This window comes from Tyto alba, unplaced genomic scaffold (assembly GCF_018691265.1).
Source record: "Tyto alba isolate M040663 unplaced genomic scaffold, T.alba_DEE_v4.0 Super-Scaffold_23, whole genome shotgun sequence".
NCBI lineage: Eukaryota > Metazoa > Chordata > Aves > Strigiformes > Tytonidae > Tyto > Tyto alba.
Genome location: NW_024881297.1, coordinates 10,642,170 through 10,665,946, shown reverse-complemented (window position 1 = coordinate 10,665,946; position 23,777 = coordinate 10,642,170). Strand labels below are relative to the sequence as shown.

The following is a 23,777-nucleotide window of genomic DNA, read 5'->3' as shown; positions in this document are numbered from 1 at the left end:
TCAGTGGAATTTGAGCACATGCCTAAGTACTTGCTGAATTAGGGCCCGATGAAACAAAATTTTATATTAAGGTAATTATCATTGCCATTACTTAGGGGAAATTTTACTCATTCCTACTCCAAAGGAGTTTGGTTTATACTCAGGACAGCGTTATCAGCATCAACAGAAAAGGTCTGCTTCAAGTTAAGACATGCAAGTGAATATAAGGTGCGTGAACAAGAAGAAATTATTAGTGGTTTTCCACCTCCACTGAAATCCTCAGGATTCAAAACAGGAATTTACAACGGTTGGCAGAATAAAAATTAAACCCCACTCAGAAATGTCAATATTTAAAATACGTAGTACAACCATAATTTAATGTGTTCTTTAAAAAACACAGGCACATACGTGAAATGCGCATTTTTCAAAACCCTTTTTCCCCAACATTGGAACTGAACGTTGTAGGCATAACAATATTAACTTACTTTATACTATAAAATAAACTCTTCTACGTAGTTCAAACACCATTTATTTAAGCTTTAAGATATGCAAATCAAGCATGCGTGCACTGTTTATATCCACTCATGTTCCACTTTTGGGACTACAAAAAAAGAATTAAATTTGATGATAATTTAAACTACAGGGACAAGAAAATCTGTGCTCACCTAAATGCTGGACGCATGTGTATGTTTATGTGTGTATGTAGTGAGTATATGCATAACACATAAGGATAAACAGCTTGGAAAATTCGAGCCTTGCACACTCATAAATTCTCACCTGAAAGGCAGATGTGCACGTTCCACAGTAGATGCAAACGAAAGCAATGCTTTGTGTGTACAGCCTGGCAAAGGATGAACTAATATCACATAATTCTACAATGAAGCTGAAAGAGGTGCTAATAATTCATTTTCAAAGAGCAAGGAATGGATTTACCATCAAGTCATATATTCACAGTCTATTAGACAGCAAACAGAACTGCTCAAACTTGCAGTTGCAATAGAGCCTGAAATGGGCCTCTGTTCATACCTCCAGCCTGCCTGCTTCTTCAGACAGCCCGTGTCAACCTGAATGTAATCCATCAATCAAAGATATGCAATGGTGTGCCATTAGTGTATTAATAACATTTGATTCAGTAGACTTTGATCATCCTGTCCAAAGATCTCAGGAGCTATGCAGGCTCAATGTGTACTAGAAAATAATGGAAAATAAAAGAATCAAAATGGCCACTTTCATTTTCCATCTTTTTTGCATTGTGCCCTCTGGGTAAGCACTAAAACAATTAATACTTGTTAAATAAATGTCTCCAGCAGCAGTGTTTAGCAGTGATAAGAATAATTCTGCTCAGGTATGTCAAAAATCTTCTGGAAAACAAATGACGATAAAGATACAGTAACAGACAGTTTACTGTCGTTGTATGAGCATTGCTCAGTTAAGGAACAGGTAATTTGTATAATGAGTGTCTTTGAACCAGGAACAGGGTTAATCCAGGATCTTGACAGACAGGAAAGACTAGCAAACCTTTTATCTTCTCAATAATTTTCTTTAAAGAGAGCATTTAGAGCCTGAACTTAGAGAAAGGCTAATAGTCTAAGGGCTGGTCTGGAGAAGAAGTCAAATGTGCACCAAAAAGAGAGCCTGGAACTTTTTCCTGTCCATGCAAGGCATTCATTAGCCTCACAAATAACAGAAAAATCAGCACTGCTGGGGCTTTCACAAGTAGATGAGGGTGTCAAGGGAGAGGCAAAAATCCATCCCGCAGGCAGTGAGTCTCAGGAACCTCAGAATGCTGGCAATGGCTTCGTTAGAAACCAGAGAGCCTTCCTATGCCAAGAACAGACACTAAAATCTCAGACAGTTAATGCAAGAACAGGATAGAGAGGAGTGAGAATATTCTGAGATTTTGAAAACATACTCTCACCAAGTGTGGACTGAAAGGTTCTCAGGAAGGGCCAAATGAAATATTCCATTTCAGTGTTGACATTCTTTTAACTAAAACTAATTTCTAAACTGAAAACAACTCACTGAAATAATCAAAATTCCCAATTATACAAATATTAGAACTGGATGCTTTAACAATTTCAAAATTGTTTTACTTTTCTCTCTAAAATACAATATGTGTCACAAGCAAACCTCCCTTTCTATCAGGGAACATGGTGGCTTAGACAAATCAGCATTTTCAAATACTGTCTTTATTCGGAAAGCTCCTGGCCATTTATACCGAAGACATTTTTCATAGTAATTTACTGTTTGTCTTAGGACAAATGCATTCTGAAGTTCTAAGTCTACATCAGCTATTGACGCACACAAACATATTCCTCTAATTATTCCATATGCATGCAATGCCTCACCCTATTTCATTTTTATAACTGTGCATGCTTAACGCATTCCTTATTTGCAATGTCCAAAACTATCTTTGCATTCTCAACAAGAAACATATTTCTCATTCACACATCTTGGGCCAAACCCAGATGGTATTAGTTTCCTACAAGGGTATTTCCTGTATGTCTGAATTGTCAACACGGCTGTGGATTGCCATCATTCTCCTCTTATATACAGATTCTAGTCATGAAGAGCAAACCGTATATCCTCCACCACCCTGGTTTTTCCACTTGGCACATTTCATAAAAATATTCATGTCTCTCTTCAAATTATTAATATTTCTTCATGATTTTAGTGGGAGGTAAAAATGAGATCTATATGAGTGATCCACAAAAATGCTTGATTATTTTAGCTTCCTCTGGTGTTTGCAAAATGCCTGTGGAAAAATCTGGATTTCTCTGGATTTATTTACTCCTTGTTTTCGGGTAGCTGGCAAGTTACATATATTTTTTAAGACTTACTGAAAGAACTCAAATTATTCGATTACTTGAGTCAGTATTTGAAATCTAAGCTGTTGCTTAACTGCAGCAGTGCAGATAAGTTGCACACTAGCCTTTCTGCCCTCGGGCTACACAGCTCCTGAGGCACCGTGAGGCTGGTGGGATTGGCAAAGGACCAGTGAGAAAAATGCTTGGGCAGTATCAGAGGATTCAAATGCTTTTTTTTTTTTTTTTCCAACTCCCATTCAGTGCTTTTTCAGAAATGTGAGGGTGCGGTGCTTAAATATATTTCTGACCCATGTACAAACATGATGCACATGCACAATTTTTGTGGAAAAAAATGTAATAATAGCATTTTTTGTTTTTTTCTGGCTGCCTTTGTATCAGGACTCCAATAAGCGCAGTCCTTTTATTTCAAACAGTTTGATTTTGGATAACAAATACACTTGCAATGCTCATGCTAATATGTAGAAGCTTAAAACTCAGTAGCAGATGCTGGACCTCTAAACTCATTTTCTGTGTGCATTTGTGCCAATAAGACAAGACTGTTTATGTTTTGGAGCAACTGAATGGACAAAGTACATAGGTTTAAACAATTTAAATATTGGAGTAAATAGACATAACATAGTTGTCTAGCCTTCATCCAGTAGATCTGTTGTATGTCAACTGGTAAAATGTTGAAGTATACTTAAAGAGTTTCAAATTCTGATTTTACCTATTATGTTTAGCATAATCACCTACCGAGAAAACCGGCAACATATACAACCAGCATTTGCTTTGAAGATATGACACATGATTATCAAATCTATGCTGAATGTTGATGCTAAATATAGGCTGAAATATGCCTCCCCATGCAACCAGATTTCAGAGGCCAAAAGTTCTCTGGATATTAGGGAATAGAATAGCATTTGCTTTATCTCTAGAATTTGCACACACATTCTTTGGCAACTGAAAAATAGTGACGTGTTCCCATTAAGATAATATGATTTTCCAGTTTCTTAAAACAAGAAGAAAAGGCGATTTGAAATATAGAATCATAGCATAATTTAGGTTGGAAAAGACCATTAAGATCATCGAGTCCAACTTTTAACCTAACACTGCCAAGTCCACCACTAAACCATGTCCCTAAGTACCACATCCACACATCTTTTAAATACCTCCAGGAATGGTGACTCAACCACTTCCCTGTGCAGTCTGTTCAAATGCTTGACAACACTTTCAGTGAAGAAATTTTTCCTAATATCCAATCTAAACCTCCCCTGGCACAACTTGAGGCCATTTCCTCAGCAGTGCTGAGTACAGGGGGACGATCACTCCCCTATTCCTCCTGGCCCCACTGTTTCTGATACAAGCCAGGATGCCGTTGGCCTTCTTGGCCACCTGGGCACGCTGCTGGCTCATATTCAGCTGGCTGATGACCAACACCCCCAGGTCATTTTCTGCTGTGCAGCTTTCCAGCCACACTTCCCCAAGCCTGTAGCGTTGCGTGGGGTTGTTGTGACCCAAGTGCAGGACCCGGCACTGAGCCTCTCTGAACCTCATACAATTGGCCTCAGCCCATCAATCCAGCCTGTCCAGATCCCTCGGTAGAGCCTTCCTACCCTCAAGCAGATCAACACTCCCACCCAACTTGGTATCATCAGCAAACTTACTGAGGGTGCACAGTCCCCTCATCCAGGTCATTGATAAAGACATTAAACAGACCTGCCCCCAGTACTGAGCCCTGGGAAACACCACTTGTGACTGGCCACCAACTGGATTTAGCTCCATTCAGCTCCACTCTTTGGGCCCAGGCTGTCAGCCAGTTCGTTACCCAGTGAAGAGTGCCCCCATCCAAGCCATGAGCAGCCAGTTTCTCCAGGAGAATGTTGTAGAAAATGGTGTCATGTCAAAGTCTAGGTAGACAACATCCACAGTCTTTCCCTCATCTGCTAAGCAGGCCACCTTGTCATAGGAGGAGATCAGGTTAGTCAAGCAGTACCTGCCTTTCATAAACCAATGCTGACTGCGCCTGATCACCTGGTTGTCCCGGAGATGCTGTGTGATGGTGCTCAAGGTGATCTGCTCCATAACCTTCCCTGGCACCAAGGTCAGACTGACAGGCCAGTAGTTCTCAGGATCCTCCTTCTTATAGGAAGGTGTACAGGCCTTTTTGTAGATGGGCATCACATTTGCCAACTTCCAGTCAGCTGGGAGCTCCCCAGTTAGCCAGGACTGCTGATAAATGATTGCAAGTGGCTTGATGAGCCCTTCTGCCAGCTTGCTCCATACCCTTGGGTTGATCCCATCCGGCCCCATAGACTTGTGTGCGTCTAAGTGGTGTAGCAGATCACTAACCATTTCCCCTTGCATTATGGAGGCTTCATTCTGCTCCCCATCACTGTCTTCCAGCTCAGGGGGCTGGGTACCCCAAGAACAACTCATCTTACTATTAAAGACTGAGGCAAAGATGGCATTAAATAACTTGGCCTTTTCCTCAGTCTTTGTCACTACATTTCCCCCTGCATCCAATAAAGGATGGAGATTCTCCTTAGTCCTCCTTTTGTTGCTAATGTATTTATAGAAACATTTTTTGTTGTCTTTTATGGCAGTACCCAGATTAAGCTCTGGTTGGGCTTTGGCCCTTCTAATTTTCTCCCTGCATAACCTCATGACATCATTATAGTCTTCCTGAGTTGCCTGTCCCTTCCTCCAGAGGTCATAAACTCTCCTTTTTTTTACTGAGTTCCAGCCAAAGCTCTCTGTTCAGCCAGGCCGGTCTTCTTCCCCACCAGCTCATTTTTTGGCACATGGGGACCACCTGCTCCTGCACCTTTAAGATTTCCTTCTTGAAGAACATCCAGCCTTCCTGGACTCCTTTGCCCTTCAGTACTGCCTCCCAAGGGACTCCACTCTGTCAACCAGGCTCCTAAGCAGGACAGAGTCTGACCTCCAGAAGTCCAAGGTATCAGTTCTGCTGACCCCCTCCTTACTTCTCCAAGAATCAAAAACTCTATCACTTTGTGATCTCTATGCCCAAGACAGCCTCCGGCCATCACATCACCCACAAGTCCTTCTCTGTTCACAAACAACAGGTCCAGCGGGTCGCCTTCCCTAGTGGACTCACGCACCAGCTGTGTCAGTACATTCTCTTCCACACACTCCAGGAGCCCCCGAGACAGTTTCCTCTCTGCTGTATTGTATTTCCAGCAGACATCTGGTAAGTTGAAGTCCCCCACGAGAACAAGGGCGAGTGATCATCAGACTTTTCCCAGCTGCCTATGGATTATTTCATCTGCCTCTTCCCCCTGGTTGGGTGGTCTATGACAGATTCCCACCATGATAGCTACCTTCTCTCACTCCCCCTTGATTCTTACCCATAAACACCCAGCCCTTTCATCACCATCATTAAGCTCTGGACAATCAAAACACTCCCTAACACACAGGGCTACCCCACCACCTCTCCTTCCTTGCCTACCCCTTCTGAAGAGTTGATAGCCATCCATCGCAGCGCTCCAGCTGTGCAACTCATCCCACCATCTTTCCATGATGGCCACTATGCCACAGTTTTCCTGCTGCACAACAGCTTCCAGCTCCTCCTATTTGTTGCCCATGCTGTGTGAGTTGGTGTAGATGCACTTCAGCTGGGCTACTGATCCTGTCACTGTTTGGAGGGGAGAAGCCCTAATTTCTATGTGACCGTTCTCAGGTGCTTCTGTAGTTTCTAACACATCAATAATCCTTGTGTCTTTGCTGCTGCATGGATCTCCATCCCCTACCTCTACTGAGAGAGCAGACCAAAGGACCTCACAAGCACACTGTCCCTCAAACATTGCTGTGCCAGTCCCAGGCTTATCTCTAGCAAGCCTGCTTTTACCCTTTTCCCCCTTCAAATCTATTTTATCAAATTTTTTCAAAATTTAAATCCTTTTCAGTGATCCCTGCTAACTCCTGTGTGAAGATCACTTTCCCACTTTGAGATAGGTGTACCCCATCTCTTGCCAGCAGACCTGGTGTTGTATAGACTGACCCATGACCAAAACCTCAAAATTCTGCCAGTGCCACAAGGCTTGGAGTCAGGCATTGATCTGCTGGCTCTGCCTGTTTCTTCCCTCATCATCCCCTGCAACTGGAAGGATAGAGGAGAACACCCGATCCCTTAACCAGTCATCCCAAGGCCCTAAAGTCTCTCTTGATTGCCCTTGGACTTCTTGTTGCAACTTCATCACTGGCTACCTGAAAAAACAATAATGGATCATAATCTGAGGGCCGTACCAGGGTAGGAAGATTTCTCTTCACATCTTTAACCTGGGCCCTGGGAGGCAGCAGACTTCCCTGAGAAGTGGGTCCAGTTGGCATACTGGACTTTCTGTTCCCTTCAGAAGGGAGTCTCCTATGACAACGAGCTGTCTTTTTTTCTTTATGGAAGCAGTCTGAACGCACGGCGTAGGCTGATGTAACCTCGGTGACACCTCCATGCTAGATGAACCACCGTCCTTTTTATTGTTCGGTTCCAGTTGCTGAGCCTCATGCTTATGTGTGACTAAAGCTAGAAATCTGCTAACAAAATAACCTTCAGTGAAGAAGAATACTTTTATATTTTACAGTGAAGATTAGTATAATTTTGATAAGTCACTGAACTCACTCTTCTCATAAAACAGTGACAGAACCAGGCTCATAAAGCCCACCGTTTAATCTACGTTGTATTGCAAACATGAATGATCCCCACAGTAATGCTTGGGGAAAACACACAAATGGTGTGTATTGAATGAAGTGCCTCCAGGCCTTTATTACCCTCTGGCAAAAGGTATCCTATTTAAGGTGTGAATTTATTTCTTTTTTGCAAGATGCAGACTGCTAGCAACTTACTTTTATCACCTGCTGAGCAAGATTTAATATCCATTTGCATGCAGACAACAGTAAAGACATAGGGACTGATCTTAGTGGAAATCTGTAGGTTTTTTCATTCAAGCTGGGCGTAGTTTGCTGCTTTCTCCCTCTGCCCCACAACATTTGAATACATAGCTCATGTCAATGTAACATTCACCTTGCAACCAGAAAAAGCAAGTATCTGCTTTAATAGACAACAGTTCACTACTGAGAGCCAAAGGAGAAAGGCAGAATTATTTGTAAGACAGAGTAATGTCATCAGGGCATCTTTCCATTTGCATCTCTCTTTTTTGAAACTAGTTATTTTTTAATGCCTACAATTAGACAGATCAACATTTCTGGTTTTAATTTAATGCAGAGAGTATGATAATTACTGTTATTCTGTTCTGAATTATATTCCTAAATTTCCATATAAAGTGGTCACGGTAAAACAGCATGAATTTGTTTTCAATTATCGGAGTATAGAATTTGTTGTAGGTTGGTTCATTTTACATAAGCACTGTCAAATTTGCTATGTGTCACCATACATCCTCTTTTTTTCTATTCTCTTAGTACAAAAAAAAAAAAAAAAGTCTTATAGCTCATTTTAAACTGCTGTAGACTTTTTGTGAACATTTATGAAAAGTCTTAATTTAGCAGCCCGAGAGATCTTTGCACCATAGTAAGATTTTTATTTTTCCATAGCATATTTTTACCTTTAGCAATGACAAAATCAGGAGTGATTGGCTGAAATGTCATGCCATATAAAAGCAACTTATATATTGAATTATAATTCTTAAACTCTTTTGACAACTCTCTGCCATTAGATCTGTATTTTAACCAGAAAGAAAAATTTTATGAAACATGCTACTGAAAAGTAAAGATAAGTTTTATATATATAGTGAAGGAATGAGAGCATGAGAAAACCAGAGTAGATGTCTGAGAGGACCATGGTCAAATCAGAGCATTGGTATAGAACAGTAAATCAATAATATGATTAATTTGTAATGTTTGTGTGTTCACAGAAAAATAATATTAGATAGCATTAAAATAGGGTCTAAGTTAGAAAAAAAAATCATTCTTGATTGGAAGAGGTTAAGTCAAAGTTTTGGTGAATGAAAAAGGGATTATTAGTCTCTTGTCATCATGCTATGTATTTGTGAATGTTAATGTAATGTAGTCTATTCTCTTTGGGGTATCATCTGAGCCAAGTTTATTGGACTACCCATGGAAAGAGAGTTGTAAAATTTGCCTTTATCACAGAAGTGGCATGGAAAGGTGGATAAAGCTTAAAAGTAACAAAAAGAAGGAGAAAAAATACAAAGGCCATCAAGTCTATTCTCCCTATTAATGAAGGATTTTCATGGTCAGTAAATTTCTAAACACTTACTGCATTCTCACTCACTTGAAGGAAGTTTTCTCGCTTTCCTAGAAGGCTAATTCTACAACACAATAGACTTCAAACCAGTGCAGCTGAAAAGCTGTCAGGAGAAGACAGTCTGTAGTGGAAGAATGCTGAAGAGGAAAAGTATAGGAGAGCAGATATGTCAAATAAATAAATAAATAGCAAAAAGTGGAGGCATGCCAGGGAAATAAGAAAGAGCATGCTTATTTTTTACCTTCCCTCAGTGGCCTCCACTGGTGAACCACTCATTGAATTGCTGGTGGAATGTAAAGCTTCCTTGAAAATAAATCCAGCTGGGGACAGAGGTAGAATCACCACCTGTGTTCCCAGAGGATAAATGCTGCTTACAGCTCAAGAGGCCTCTGTGGTGCAGGAAAGTGTGTAATTCACACCTTCTTGAGCCAGCTTTACTGAATGCAATAATCATCTGGTCTTTATTTGAATCTCCCTCTTCCGGGACTGATTTCCACTGTCTTCTGTTATTCCAATTCTCCTAAAGTAGTGCAGTACATAAAGTTTCGCAGTCCAGATGCAGACCTCACATGGGCTCATGGCCACCTCCTTGCAAGTACACTTACAGTCGTATGTCACTCTGCCCAAAACCTCTCAATTATTGGCTGGCTCTTGGCAGTCTCAAAGCTTTTAGCTGCTTCTAACCAATAATTGGGAGAGCTGTCAAAGCAGGATTCATGTCTTCCTAGAAGAGTGTGAAGGAGGCAAGCTGTGGGTTTGTGTTGGGTTGGTATCTGCATTTATAAGTTTCATATACTTTGTTCAGGAGAATGGGAAGAAAGAATTGTATTATCAGGGAACGAGGATTGTCATTTGGATTAATCTAAAGACTTGCCCAGCAGAACAGCAAAATCTGGAGTTGAGGAATTAAAAAAAATAAGTACAGAGGACTAGGACTAGAAGTGAAAGGTCCTGCATTTAGTGACTGGTATCTTCAAAGGACTATGAAGGTAAGGAAAAGAAAAAATCATCAAGGCCATGTCAAAATTTTGTCTTTGCTGCAACAGAAGTAAGAAGAAAGAAAGAATTAGGTTTTAAGTTCCAGTGCTATCTTTAGATCTCTTTTTTATTTATTTCTACTCAAGTTATGGCCACCCCGGAGTTGTTTTGCTGGAAAACTATGCTGCATAATAAATATGTGTGTGTAAATACTGTGAATATGTACTCTGACTTTTCCCCAAATGCAGACAAGCCCCATTCAAAATCCATGCAGAACTGGTTTTATGAATCACTTTCTTACTACCTTTTGATAGGTCTGACTTTTGGACTCAGTGGGCACTAAAGGAGTGGAATGTCATTACTTTATTGTGAGTTCAGTTGTCCTGTAAAAAAATGAGCATTTAAATATCACTGCAAACATCATAGCAGAAAACTTTGTGATGGATACACTTTGACCATCAATGATTTTCAGCCAAATCCTGCCCTGCAGCTTTCTGAACAAAACCCACCTCCAACTTCAGTAAGATTTGTGCTTAAATTCTTAAATTCCAAGTAAAAGTGTGGTCCTCTAAGCATCTTCCCTGTATACATTTATTTGTAAAGCATTGCTATATCTAAAGTTATTTTTAAGTCAGGTGTTAAAATAGTGCATTTGTTAAAATCCATTTAAAATGTTTTTTTAAAAAAATCCTTAGATAACTGCAAAGCCATTTATAAATGAGGGGAAAAAAATAAAAATAAAGCTTTGCAGCACAACAGGGAAAAGGAAATGCTTTGGAGATAGGTTTTAGTATGTATACTATACCAAGCCATGACATCAGTGTAAGTATTTTTCCCTAGGGTAAATGTCTTATGTTACAAGTTCTTCCCTTGCCAGAGGCCTCAGGCCCCACAGATGTTCAGATAACAAAGCACTCGAGTTCTCAACACCCAAGAGGTCTATAGGAGCTCTATTCCTATACCATACCTACAGCCTCAATTTCTGTTTTTCTCATTCTGTATCTCTTGTCCCCTTTCACCTGTCTGAGGTACCTCCCCCTCGTGTTTCTCAAAATAATTGATGCAGCTTTGAAAGGCAAGGAGTGCCCTTGAGCAGACCTTTTGCTGGCTTCAACTTCTGCTGTAGTCAAGTTTCTATCCTGTGCTGGGGCCAAATTTCCAAAATATGTCAATTAAGCAAACACTTCCTGCTGAGAAAGATACCTGACATTGATCTTCAGCCCTACAGTAAGATCTGGTAAAGGAAGGTTCAAATAAGCAGAGATTCTTTTGGGATCTCCTAATTAGAAATCCCTTTCTGAAGGGTTAGTATGGTACTGCCTGCTAAGAGATTTTAGATGTTCCATGAGCCCTTACCCCATATTTTTTACAAATAAAACTCCTTAAGATCAAACACATGGTAATGCATATTACTTATGGTATCTATTACATAGGAAATAAACTAAATTAAGAGTGATCATACTACCTCAACAAGCTACACAGAATTTGCTCTATAATAATAGATGAAAAAAAAAAAAGATATAAAGATATTACATTAGAGCTAATATTTTGTTACAAATGACCATTGAATATTTATATTTTAAGCACAACCCTTTTTAAAAAAGGTTGCTACTCATTTCCAGCATGAGAGTGGGATTATCCAGATGAAAAAGCTGTTAAATATAAATAGCACTATTTTATATGAATGAATTGTGAAATCAATGTTAAAAGAAAACTCATAATCTGCTACCTATATTGTTTACTATTAAGCCACAGAGAGTAATGGAAATAAATAGTCATGTCTTGTTTTGCATACTAAAATCAATTATTACTAAGGTTACATAATTAAGGGCCACGCTTACAATATGATCTATTTTAAATTAAATAGTTAACAACAACAGTTAAGGCATTCCCCTGTATTTCTCTATATTTACTACAGGAAATAATAGATATATTGACATAATGAAATGGTAGCATGTCTTAAAAATAAGTGCAGCATATGTTTCTGTATTATATAAAAAGTGTAATACCTTAATAATATAATACTACTTCTGTATATAATGTCAGAGATCTACCAGAGTACATTTGGGAACACATAGATTGAAAGTAGAGCCCACGTCTAAGGAGTGTTTATGTGAAAGTAGCGCCCTTCTATAAAAATTCAGTATTCACATGCAACAATTCCTCCTCTTAGTGTTAGTCAAAGTACAAAGTAGATTGTGTTGTGCAGTTATTTCAGATTTTTACAAGTGTAAATATATAACAACAGAAATTATAATGCAAAAAGAAATATTAAAAATATACTTTGGTTGAGAACATTTACCGGTGTTATATACTTTCAGAACTGGCATAATATACCTAACCAACCATTTAAAAATTAAAAGTAAAGAAACACTTTAAGTTTAATGCATACAATTAATCTTTACTTGGCTTTGTACTGGCTTAAGATAATATAATTCTGATTAAATTATTTTCATGCTTGTGGTCCTAAACTAGACCAAACTGGTTTTTTAAATGAATGTTTTTCCTTTCAAAGAACTCCCTAGCTGAAGTTTATAATCTGGCCCAGGGAAAATCAGTTTTGACACAATTGTAGTATTGGTGCAAAACATGCAATTGGCATGAGTAGAAGATAGGACCGTTCAGGCTAAAGAGCTGCACAAGCAGACATTGGAAGCATGAGCTTCCAGGCTTAGTTACAACAGAGATTTCACATTGGCCCCAGTCCACAGTATGTTTAGGTAATTAATACTCATTTCAGCCAACCATCATTCTTTGTCTTCAACAGACATCCCAATGGAATACAAAGATTTGTCTCATTCTTCTTGCCCTTGCTTATACAACTGACAAACATTAATGGTTATTCCATCAAATAGTGCAGTGCAGAATCTTATACAATCTGCCATGTCATCTACCGTTTGTTGGTGCTGGTTTCATTTAAGGGGAAACTTAGAAAGAAAATATGTCAATAACTTATTAAGCTGCCAAGAGAAATATATAGATATTTGACATATGGTAACTACAGGACAAGACTATCAAGCCTGGGATACTGGTTTCACAGTAGGCATCAAAAGTCCATTGATAAAAATAAAAGGGAGGATTACTTTATAGGGAAAATCTGATATTTTAAAATTTGGCATATAACTATTCAGCTCAATAGTAGCAAAATGACTGCTTGTAAGGGATTTTGCTGGATATCTCTCAATTTACCCCACAACATACAAGACATAACACTACAGAACACCATACACTTTCTGGCATCACAGAGATAATTTCAAAAGCTATGGAAGTTGTGGCAGTTATTTAATTGGAAACAACAGGTTTTCTAGGTAGTGATAAAGCTGAAAGTACACATGAACAATTGTTTTCCAAAACCAGAGAAAAATAATCACGGAAAAACTCAGCTAGATTTCTAGTTGACCATAAGCCAATTTATGGCTTGATGCTGCACTGATTTCAGTATCTTAGAGTGATATTTCCAAAGTTTTTATTAAATGCACGAGTAAATTGACTTTTTAGAACATAGTGTGCTTGGCTCACTTTGAAAAACAGAAAGCAGCATGACTTTTCAGGAAGCAATAGATATATTCCACAAACAAAGTAATATATTGCAGTCTAATAGAATCATGCAAGGCAGCAGTTAGTAGAAATGCTGGCCTGATCCTATGAATACAACCTGCCATAATTACTACCTTGAAGGTCCCATGTTTCATTCATTTGTCAAATTCGTGTTTCATGTGTACTTCATTAGAAGCTCTTAATTTAATTTTCACCTGTTTACGCTTTCAGCAACTTCACTTTCACACTGAGACTGCTCCCATGACATCAAGTGCTAAATAAAATCTTCAGCTTATTAACAGAAAGATCTTTTCTTACTAATACTTTCAATAACTCACCTTGAATGGCAGGCCTAGTGTGACTCACTGACATTCCTGGGCCCTTAAATGAGTTGGACTCATCTCTCAGGAGAAGAAATAGGACTGTCTTTGTCTGGGCACAACAGATAGAATCATTCATCAGGAATCTTTGAAATATGCCTTACTGTTCCCAAAGCAACTGATTTGCCTCCCTTTGCTTCAGACATTATCAGAGCAACTTGGTCAAAACTCTTAGAAACTCATACAGTAATATCTACAATCAGTTCAGACTCAGCTGCAGAATTATTTTTGGCTCGTAAAGGAGAAAGAGCTAGATTACCAGTCCCTTCATCCATGATGACTGCAACTGATTTGGCAACTCTAATTAGACTTTCAAAACTAACCTCTCTGATAACCTCCTGAAACTGTTTTTTTCTAGCAAACAAACCAGAAAATTTTGGCTACCTCTAAATTAGCAGGATCCAGATTTCATTGCACAGATCTCTTTGTATGGAAATATCTTGACCTATTTACATCTCCATTTCTGACTCACGTTTCTCTTTGGTGGTTGTGATTAAAAAGGAAGTATAGCAATCATGCTGAATTAAAATAAATTAAAGCTGTGCACTTTCCCAATTAGGCCTTTTGTGGGGTGTCTTTCAACAGGAAGACAGGCTCATCCATCAATCTGAATTGCAAATTCATTTTAAAAGCTTCATTCTCTCTTATAATTTAAAATTTCATAATTAGTTATCATGGGTGTGGTTAGAGTTGCAAAACTTTGTCTCCTTATGGGTGCAGAGCTGGAGCACTTGAACCTACAAGAGTCACTAGTTTTGAAAGGCTTGGCAAACCCTGAGTTAAACTCCAAAACAACTCTCAGCTTGTGAATAATCACATATATGAACTTAAGTTGAATTGTTAATTATGTACTCTGTTTATTTCTATGCCTCAGCTTCTCTTCCCTGTATTACCTCAAGAGCAACAAATGAATCTGAGTTTTATTCTTCATTTATACAAATATCATTTTAGGCACAGTAATATTACATATATTTTTATAAGCCAAAGAAAAAATTGCCTTCTGTGTAAGTACACAGGGTATTAGCATTGTCACAGTACATTACATGGATTTGATGCTTAACATATAACTGTAGTGATCTTTGTGGCAAATGTAATAACAAAAGAAAGTTGTTTGGAGATTTTTCTATTTTTATTTTAAAAAATAACAAAAACCTTTCCGTAGAAGGACCACATGTAAAACTATGGTTTCTCTGCACAGAGACCAAGGCTGCTTATTACCTAGTGTACTAGCTATGATGAACAGACCACCATAGTTGTGACAACTGATGTTGCTGCCTCCAGGGTAAAACAAAGGTTTACATATTACACAAGCAATTTAACTGTTTTCTAAACATATTGCCAAGACAGTGGGAGTTGGCAGCCAGCACTGTGTTTTAGGTTTTGGATACTTGGATTAGAAGTGACTGCTGATTATAGACCTTTTTATTTGTCTTCTACGAATTACAAGCAACCTAGTAACCCAGCAAAGAATCCTTCACAGCACTTAAACTTGTCTTCATGGCTTCCCAAAGATTACATACACAAATCACTCCACAAAAGTGGCGTAAGAGACTTGTGCATAGATAACTACATAAGGCAATTGTCTTGTTCTAACTTTTAAAGACTTCCCCAAAGTGAAATGTTTTATAATCCTTTTTGTGCAGTAGTCAGGAAAGAAATAAAAGAGTTTGGGCAAAGATTATCCACAAGAAAGAAACTTTTTTTTTTTGGGTTCCAGCTGAAACACAATAAAGAACATAATTAACTTCACAATTCTTTGTGTTTTTCATTTGACTGCAGGGAGGAGATGAAAGAGGACTGTTAAGCCTTGCATTCCATCCCAATTACAAGAAAAATGGAAAGCTGTATGTGTCTTATACCACCAACCAAGAACGGTGGGCTATTGGACCTCATGACCACATCCTTAGAGTCGTAGAATACACAGTATCCAGGTACCAGTAGAACTCTAAAGTTCACAAATTCTGTATTTTTCAGCAACCTTTTCATTTTAGTATTTCTCATTTCTAAAATGAACTATTGGATTTACAGTGTGTATAATCAGGCACTCGCAGAAAAATTAATGCTGATTTTATTTCAAACAGTAGTTTTGGAATGCCAGTAAGTACACTGGTTTAAACTTTTAAAGACTTTTTGTCATTATTCCAACATTTTTTAATTATAGTTATTCCCTACTTACTGTGTATAGGCAGCAAAATATTTTTTTGTGATTGGTGGAAAACTGAAATTTCTCAGAAATAATTGTTTGACATTTTCCACCAAGTTACAACATCCACATCTTAAAGTATAATTTGAATGACTCTAGTTTATTTTTAAAAAGAAGAACAATGATACTGAACTGTGAAAACTGTGTTCATATCTTCATATTGCAGGAAAAATCCACACCAAGTTGATATGAGAACAGCAAGAGTTTTTTTAGAAGTAGCAGAACTACATCGAAAACACCTAGGAGGACAGCTTCTGTTTGGCCCAGATGGTTACCTATACATTTTCCTTGGAGATGGCATGATCACTCTAGATGATATGGAGGAGATGGATGGTTTAAGGTACAAGAACGACCAATAGATAGACTTCTATTATTGTCTTCTGTTTTTGCAGATTATTTGGGGTCAGATTCAAAAGTGATCAGCAGTTGTCAAGACAAATCATACTCCCTCTTCCTTTACTACATAATCCTAATATTTTCAGTGCCTGGGTTTAGCAAACTACTGATTTTCAAAGTGTCTTACTCCTTAAATACATCTTGTAGCTGTGTGCTATCAATCCATTTAAATAGTGAAGGCCTCATCAGTAGACAGAATTGTATTTAAGCACAGGTTAGACTTTTTGCCAAACTATTATTCTATGAACAAGACAGCTATATTGAGCAAACATTCTAAAAATGTGTCTACAAACACATACCAGAGTCAATAACAACACTGTATCAATTAGGAAAATGTCTAGAGAACATAAGAAGCAATCCTACTATGGTTCTACCTATACATTTTTCTCAACCTGCTTTTTCCCTCTGTTTCATTATGCTCTGTAAGAGTTGCAACATTTGCCTTACTTTAGAGAAAGTGTGGTACTGAGCCTTTACAGACCTAAAATGAGTTGCTATGCTCAGAGGCCTCTGGCTCAGCAGAATAGCAGGTGCTCCTGCCCTTTGCAGTGAGGATATACTTAAAATCAAGGCCAGAGCACAACTCTAATACTTGATTTTAAACTAATATAAAACACGGGAAGACTGAAACAGGTTCATGATGAAGACAGAAAGGAATCAATTTAAATATCGCATCTTTTCATGTTTGGAGAAAGAGTTTTTATGCTCTTCTATTCCTACGTTCTTGGCCTTCTCCCTTCTTCCATCACAATCATGAATGTAAGGCAAAACATTTTACTCTGTCCTGTTTCATGACACAAGAAAGTTCTGATTCTTTAAAATAACCCCACGATACCTCCATTCAACCAATAAAAAGACTTTCTTTTTTTTTCCTTTTTTTTTCATTAATGTATAATTAGTCTTTGGATTGTACTGTGACTAGAAATCATTGAATTTAAGAGTAAGATTCAAAGTGTTAGCAAAAAGCATTATGTAACTACATTGTGATTATATCCATGGTTAGTCTAGAGGAGATACAGTATAGAAGAGTTAATAGCCTTGTGTCTGACGCCATAAAACAATATTGATGTATGGAAAGTTGTTCTTATTATCAAGGTGCTTCCCAACAGCACGGTCAGAGGCATTCTAGTATGCACATAACAAGGCAACATATGGGCTAAATTGAATCTTTGATAGGTTCTGCTACTTGCATGTACCATAAAACCAATCTGTATGTGATTATTCAGTAAAGTGGGTCGTTTATTTTGTTGGTTCACTGTGGTATTATATGGATTAAACCTACCAGTAAAATACTTTTAAAAAACCCAATTATCTTATCCTCCAACTTTCTCAGTGATTTTACAGGTTCTGTATTGCGCCTTGATGTAAATACTGACCTGTGCAATGTCCCTTATTCCATACCACGGAGCAACCCACATTTTAATAGCACAAACCAACCTCCTGAGATTTTTGCACATGGACTCCACAATCCAGGCCGGTAAGTAAGTTTCAATTAAACTGAATTACTCTGGAGCAGATACTGTTTTCAACCAGAAATCTTTTCTACAGTCCAGTAACAAAATTTTAATAATAAAGGCACTTGTGGACTTTTTAAAACTTTCACTCCTTCACCTCCACACATATCTCACAGTTAGAAATAAACGTACATTGGCAAAGGAGATGGAGAAGAGCATGAACACCTATTATAAGTTAATACTGAAAAGACAGAAAAAATATACAGGATTTTTGATTTTAATATTAAAATCGTTACCTTTATGAAAGAAGAGAACCTAAAGCAGAGAGTTGGTAAAATACAGCTGAGATGGGAATCTTGATTGAGAAAAAAAGGCACATGGAAAACAAATGAGAACATCTGGTGATATCTAAACAATAACAAGGAGGAGAACAGCACTTTAACTAAACAACACATAATTCAGCAAATTAGGTGGGTGGTAGTACTGAAGTGACATGTAAAGTCATGGTTTGAAAAAATTCAGAAACTCAAGTTGTTCAGATAAGGAGTTGATTCTTGGACTTTTTAACAGTCCAAAATTCCTACACCATATAAGCCCACTCATTTAGCTTGACTAAAGCACTATTCATTTCAGGTGGTATTGAGCAGAGTACATTTTATCACTAGGAAAAAATGGTTTTACTTCACATTATGGAAAAAATGGTGCAGGGATGGGAAAGGTGTATTATCTCTTGTATACAAATCTGACACACTTCTCAGATATTTTGGCTCAGTATGAAGTATACAGATGAGCAGACACCACAAAGAAACAATAGTCCTTCAAAATGTGATGTTTCATACTATTGATAGAGAATTATACATTATGAACTCATCTATCTCATGGCTTTTCTTATGTTTTTTTCTACAGATGTGCTGTGGACCGCCACCCAACAGATGTAAACATAAATTTAACTATACTTTGCTCAGATTCAAATGGAAAGAACAGATCTTCAGCAAGAATCTTACAAATAATAAAGGGTAAAGACTATGGTAAGTTCTATCCAGGGTAAAGCTACTAGGAACATGGAATAATAAATAGAAAGCAGAAGAAAATAGATAAAGGACTGTATAGCCATGATAGGTAACTTACAGCATAGACAGGATAAGTAACCTACAAAAGACAGAATTTATGAAAAGTATGATACAAGCAGATAAAAGATGCGAGACAAAACAAAAATTTAAATGACTCAACTTTGTTCTTATTGGTGTTGAATATCATGTAAATAAGACTTAAGAAACACACCAGTTGCTAGTCTGTCAAAGATCTCACTGTTGATGCATATGCTGGCTCATAAAGAAAAGATTTTGGAATATCAAGAAGTGATGAAAACGTATTCTTAGCCATTCACAACCTTTTAAGATACAGAATGGAAACCTCCTGTAATATGCCTTCAATAATGGAAAAAGTGAGATAAACAAGGGACCACAACCAAACAGGGAAATGACTGAGTTGTGTTTAAATGTTCCTAAAAATGAAAAGCTTAGAAAAATGCACTATGCTACTACTTCATAATAAACGATTGGTTTAGATTAGATTGTAAAAAGACAAAAGTACTCAATTAGGGACTTCAAATTTTAAAGTGTTTCATGTTCTCTCTGAATCAGTATGATTGTTGGTCACAATTTTAGTTTACTGTTTAACTCTGATATGAAGATCACTTGCTAGTTCAGGCAAGCCAGGTGGTAGTTACTCTGAGCTATCATCTACCCCATCTGACCATTATAGCAGCTTGTAAATTCAATGGTAGAAAAAGGTGATAAATGCCCAAGGTGTGTAAAAGCATCAAGGACTGGTCTATCTCCTGGAACGTAGCATTTTCTGGTTTTATTTGTACTATAGAACTCTAGTTCTCCCACCTGTACTTTACTTAAAAGCAAAGCAGCTGTGCTGGCTAGTACAACAGTACACAATAGTGTAATGTAATTGTTCTGCTTCAGTTCTTGCATGTATTTTCTGTGTTCATTTTATAAAAGCCAAACCAAAGAATAATATTTGGTAAACCACTGCTCCAATGGAATTTTGACTGCATCTTTATTGCAGAGTAAACTCAGCAATATTGTGTCTATCCAGAGCAGCTTGCTAGTATTAGTACTAGGCTGTGGGTCAATAGCTTCAATAAAAAGAGCTCATCATCCTTTTCTCCCTCATAAAATTTTAGCTCTTACTCTTGTAGAATAATCTGGGAAATTCATTTATCAAAGACTTGCAGATATCCCTCCAACTAATAAAAAAAAAAAAAAAAGTTCCTATAATACAAAAAGGTCTATTGGCTGTGGCTTTAATTTAAAATTATGCAGTTAGCATGTAAAGTTGAGCCTACTTTTACACTAAGCAGTATTTAATTGCATAAATAGGAACACTTATACTGAAACTTCCTTGAAGACATTATTTGATATGACTAAACTGCAGTTTTGTAAAAAAAAAAAAATAAAATAAAAAAAAAGAAGTATAGGAACTGCAACTAGAACAGCAGTATAAAATAAATTACCCCAAGAAGCTATGGCCAGCAATATGGGATGTAACACACATACCGTGATTTTGAAAGAGTTTCTCAAACCACCAAAAGGCTTTGAAAACAAGTTCTCCTGAAAATCACTGGAATTTCTGCTCTTAGATACTGGAAGGACTTTACAGGGAAGGGGGTTTAATTGTATTCCTGAAGTTCAGGAGACATATTCTGCAGACTGTATTGACACATAAAAGTTAATAACAATAATCACATCAACTTCAATGAAAACCCAACCTAATTCTTACATAGTTTTATTCTCCCAACCTGGGCAGACGGAAGAAAGCCATTATAGCCCCTCCTATCTACATCCCTAACCAATTGCTTCACAAACAGCCTTCGTTGTAATTTTCTGATTTGTTTTGATGCTTCATTTCCAGCAACACATCTTGAATTTTGAAGAACATTTAAGTGGAATTAACCTCTTTTCTTGAAGGAATAACATTTTCATAAATATGAATCAAAATATGAAACTGCATATGATCTAATGCTATGGTAGTTCCTTTTTAGAAAGTGAGCCTTCACTTTTAGAATTCAAACCATTCAGCAGTGGATCCTTGGTTGGCGGATTTGTCTATCGAGGCTGCCAGTCTGAAAGACTCTATGGAAGTTACGTGTTTGGAGACCGCAATGGGTAGGTTTCTTCTAAACCAAAAATGTATATAAGGTATATTTAGTTACTGAGCTTCCTGTATAAAGGAACACCAACAGTCTTGTATATTGTGTCACTTTGCCAATTCAGCGGTGTGACAATGCAGATTCAGTTCTAGATTTGGAAATAAAATAGCACAGCATTCTAATGAATGCTGACATATGTAACATATCTGATCCTTAGAAAAAAGTGCACGCAAAGACACTCATATTACAGCACTCTTAAGATTTTAGTTCCACAGACACTTACATAGATCATTTACATTATGACAGGAATAAATGTTAATTGTGGAACTGTTTCCCAAACAGGTCTAACTGGTAAGACGTTGAAAATTTGCGGGGCTTTATGGAAACTGATGGAGCAAAATTAATGTTTCTTTAATGAATGGGCATAGTTTTTCCATGCCAAATAGCACAGTGCTCACAAATGCCTACATAGCATAGCTGGAACCTAATTTTGCAATGTTTGAATGGCAGGAAGGGAAACGCTGTGCTTTTTAAGCATCTGAAAAATAACGGGCAGGAAATCATAAGATGATGAACTGCACAGGTGTCTCTATGGAACTACTTGCAGCAAGTGTTTACTTATTTATCTGGACAGTGAAAACTCTCTATTCAAAATGTAATATAACAATTTGCTTTATGTGTTTTTGAATATAGAAATTTTTTAACACTGCAACAGAGTCCTGCAACCAAACAGTGGCAAGAGAAACCCCTCTGTCTTGGCAACACTGGTTCATGTAGAGGTTTCTTTTCAGGCCCTGTCTTGGGATTTGGTGAAGACGAATTAGGTAAATAGAAAAAAAAAAATGTTATTAAATCATAAGCCTTATTAGTAATGCCTGCTGAACTATTCAAAATTATAGTAAATGATTAAAAAGCAGAAACCTAAAACCTATTGTTCCTTTGCCACAGCTGTCTACACTGCTCTCAGCTACACCTTAGCAGCCTTGTAAGAAAAACCAAGAGAATGGGGTTGTTGGAAGGGGCAAAGGGTTTTTCACATTATGTGAACTGTGGCACTCACTGTGACATGATATGTCATATACTTGCTTTTATTCCCAATCTTACAGACTTAAGGGGCAAAGATATTGCATGAGCAGATCGATCTCCCTCTTCTCCCTTCCTCCCCAATTTTATTTTTTTTAACGAATTCTATACAATGTGAAACAAAAGGCATTCATGATAAAGTATCTTTCACATTTTAGCATGAATTTGGGGAAAGTGCTTATTTAAATTTGTAAATAGCAATGATTCTGTTGTATATCTTGGTGATTAGTGTTTCTTCTGAAGTTTTTTTGATCTCATCTTGCAAATACAGCTAGATCACAAAAGTCATGGATTTGACAACTTGGGAAAGGAGAACTAATTTATTGCACTGGTTTCTTTAACAGGTGAGATTTACATATTATCAAGCAGTAAAAGTATGACACAGCCTCACAGTGGAAAACTCTACAAGATCATTGACCCAAAAAGGTGAGCATTGCATTTCTCACTAAGATCAGCAGGTTAAAAAGCAAAAAGTAAATATGGTTCTTTCTATGTAGCTGAATGATGTAATACTGATATTCAGTAAGAAGGGAAATTTGCTATGCAGGGGGCTTCCTAAAAGCAAATGTACCATCAGCAGCAAGTGGAATAGATTCACTAAAAGTAATCACTGCCTCACAGAAAGTAAATGTCAGAACAACAGAGGTGTAAGCAACACCAGCTTCTGGAGATTTTTACTCTCTGACATTGCTAAATGCTGCCCACTTTCCCACCTAGATTCACATTCTGTGCACGTTTTTGCAGAAGTGTAGACATAGTTAATGTGGAACCATATGGACCAGTACAGGTAAAAGATGCTCCTGGTAGATCTGAAGCCAAATGACTTGTAGGTACCACAGAGGGTATGCAGCATCAATGGAAGGCAGATGCTGGAATTCTACCCAGCCCTACTGCTTCCTTACCTGCCACTGCACAACGGGTCTGGCTCAAAAGGTCAGTACTGGCTGACAATACCTACTCTGTATACTGAAAAGCTACTACAGAAAATAATTTGACAGTACTAGCTAGCAGACAAGCCATCCCCGGTCAGTTCAACCCTCAATTCCTCAATTTCAGTGTTGCCATAAGTAAGCTCTAAGGGACAAATTCAGTCTTTCTGAAACATCTCATCTGTTCTATAGGAGATACCACCAATGGAGAATAATAGAGAGGACTGAATCCTCCATGGGTGTGAATTGTCACTGCTTACTAGTTTTCAACATCCTTCCATATCCCTGCATTTACCTGTCTCTCCCTGGGCAGGTTTGGAGCACCGAGGAAGGAAACCTTTTGTCCTTGGACTGTGTGCCAAAAATACACTAAATTCTTTAACAGTTCTTAAAGCACTGCTTCCAAAAGGCTTATAAATCCTACTCAAATGATTTATAAGACATGGAATTAATATGATTGGTTTAATTATTTAGACTAATTTACCAGTTGTAAAATCAGGATAAATGAAAATTATCAAACCAGAGTTTCTTGAGATGTGATCTTTGCAAAGCAGCTAGAGCTATGAAAATATTAAGGAATCTGGAAAGACTGCAAAAAGCCAGTTCCCAACATGACCCAGGGGCCCCAGC

At 37.7% G+C, this 23,777-nt stretch overlaps 1 protein-coding gene across 1 annotated transcript in view; it reads left to right on the top strand.

Moving 5' to 3' along the window:
• Window positions 1–23,777, top strand: part of LOC104364419 (hedgehog interacting protein) — a 74,654-nt gene that overhangs the window by 37,659 nt on the left and 13,218 nt on the right. The window contains exons 5-11 of the mRNA XM_042796931.1: window positions 15,699–15,850; window positions 16,289–16,462; window positions 17,852–17,995; window positions 18,879–19,000; window positions 21,028–21,151; window positions 21,829–21,959; window positions 22,563–22,644. Of these exons, the coding sequence (XP_042652865.1) occupies window positions 15,699–15,850; window positions 16,289–16,462; window positions 17,852–17,995; window positions 18,879–19,000; window positions 21,028–21,151; window positions 21,829–21,959; window positions 22,563–22,644 (929 nt within the window). The remainder of the gene's footprint in view (window positions 1–15,698; window positions 15,851–16,288; window positions 16,463–17,851; window positions 17,996–18,878; window positions 19,001–21,027; window positions 21,152–21,828; window positions 21,960–22,562; window positions 22,645–23,777) is intronic.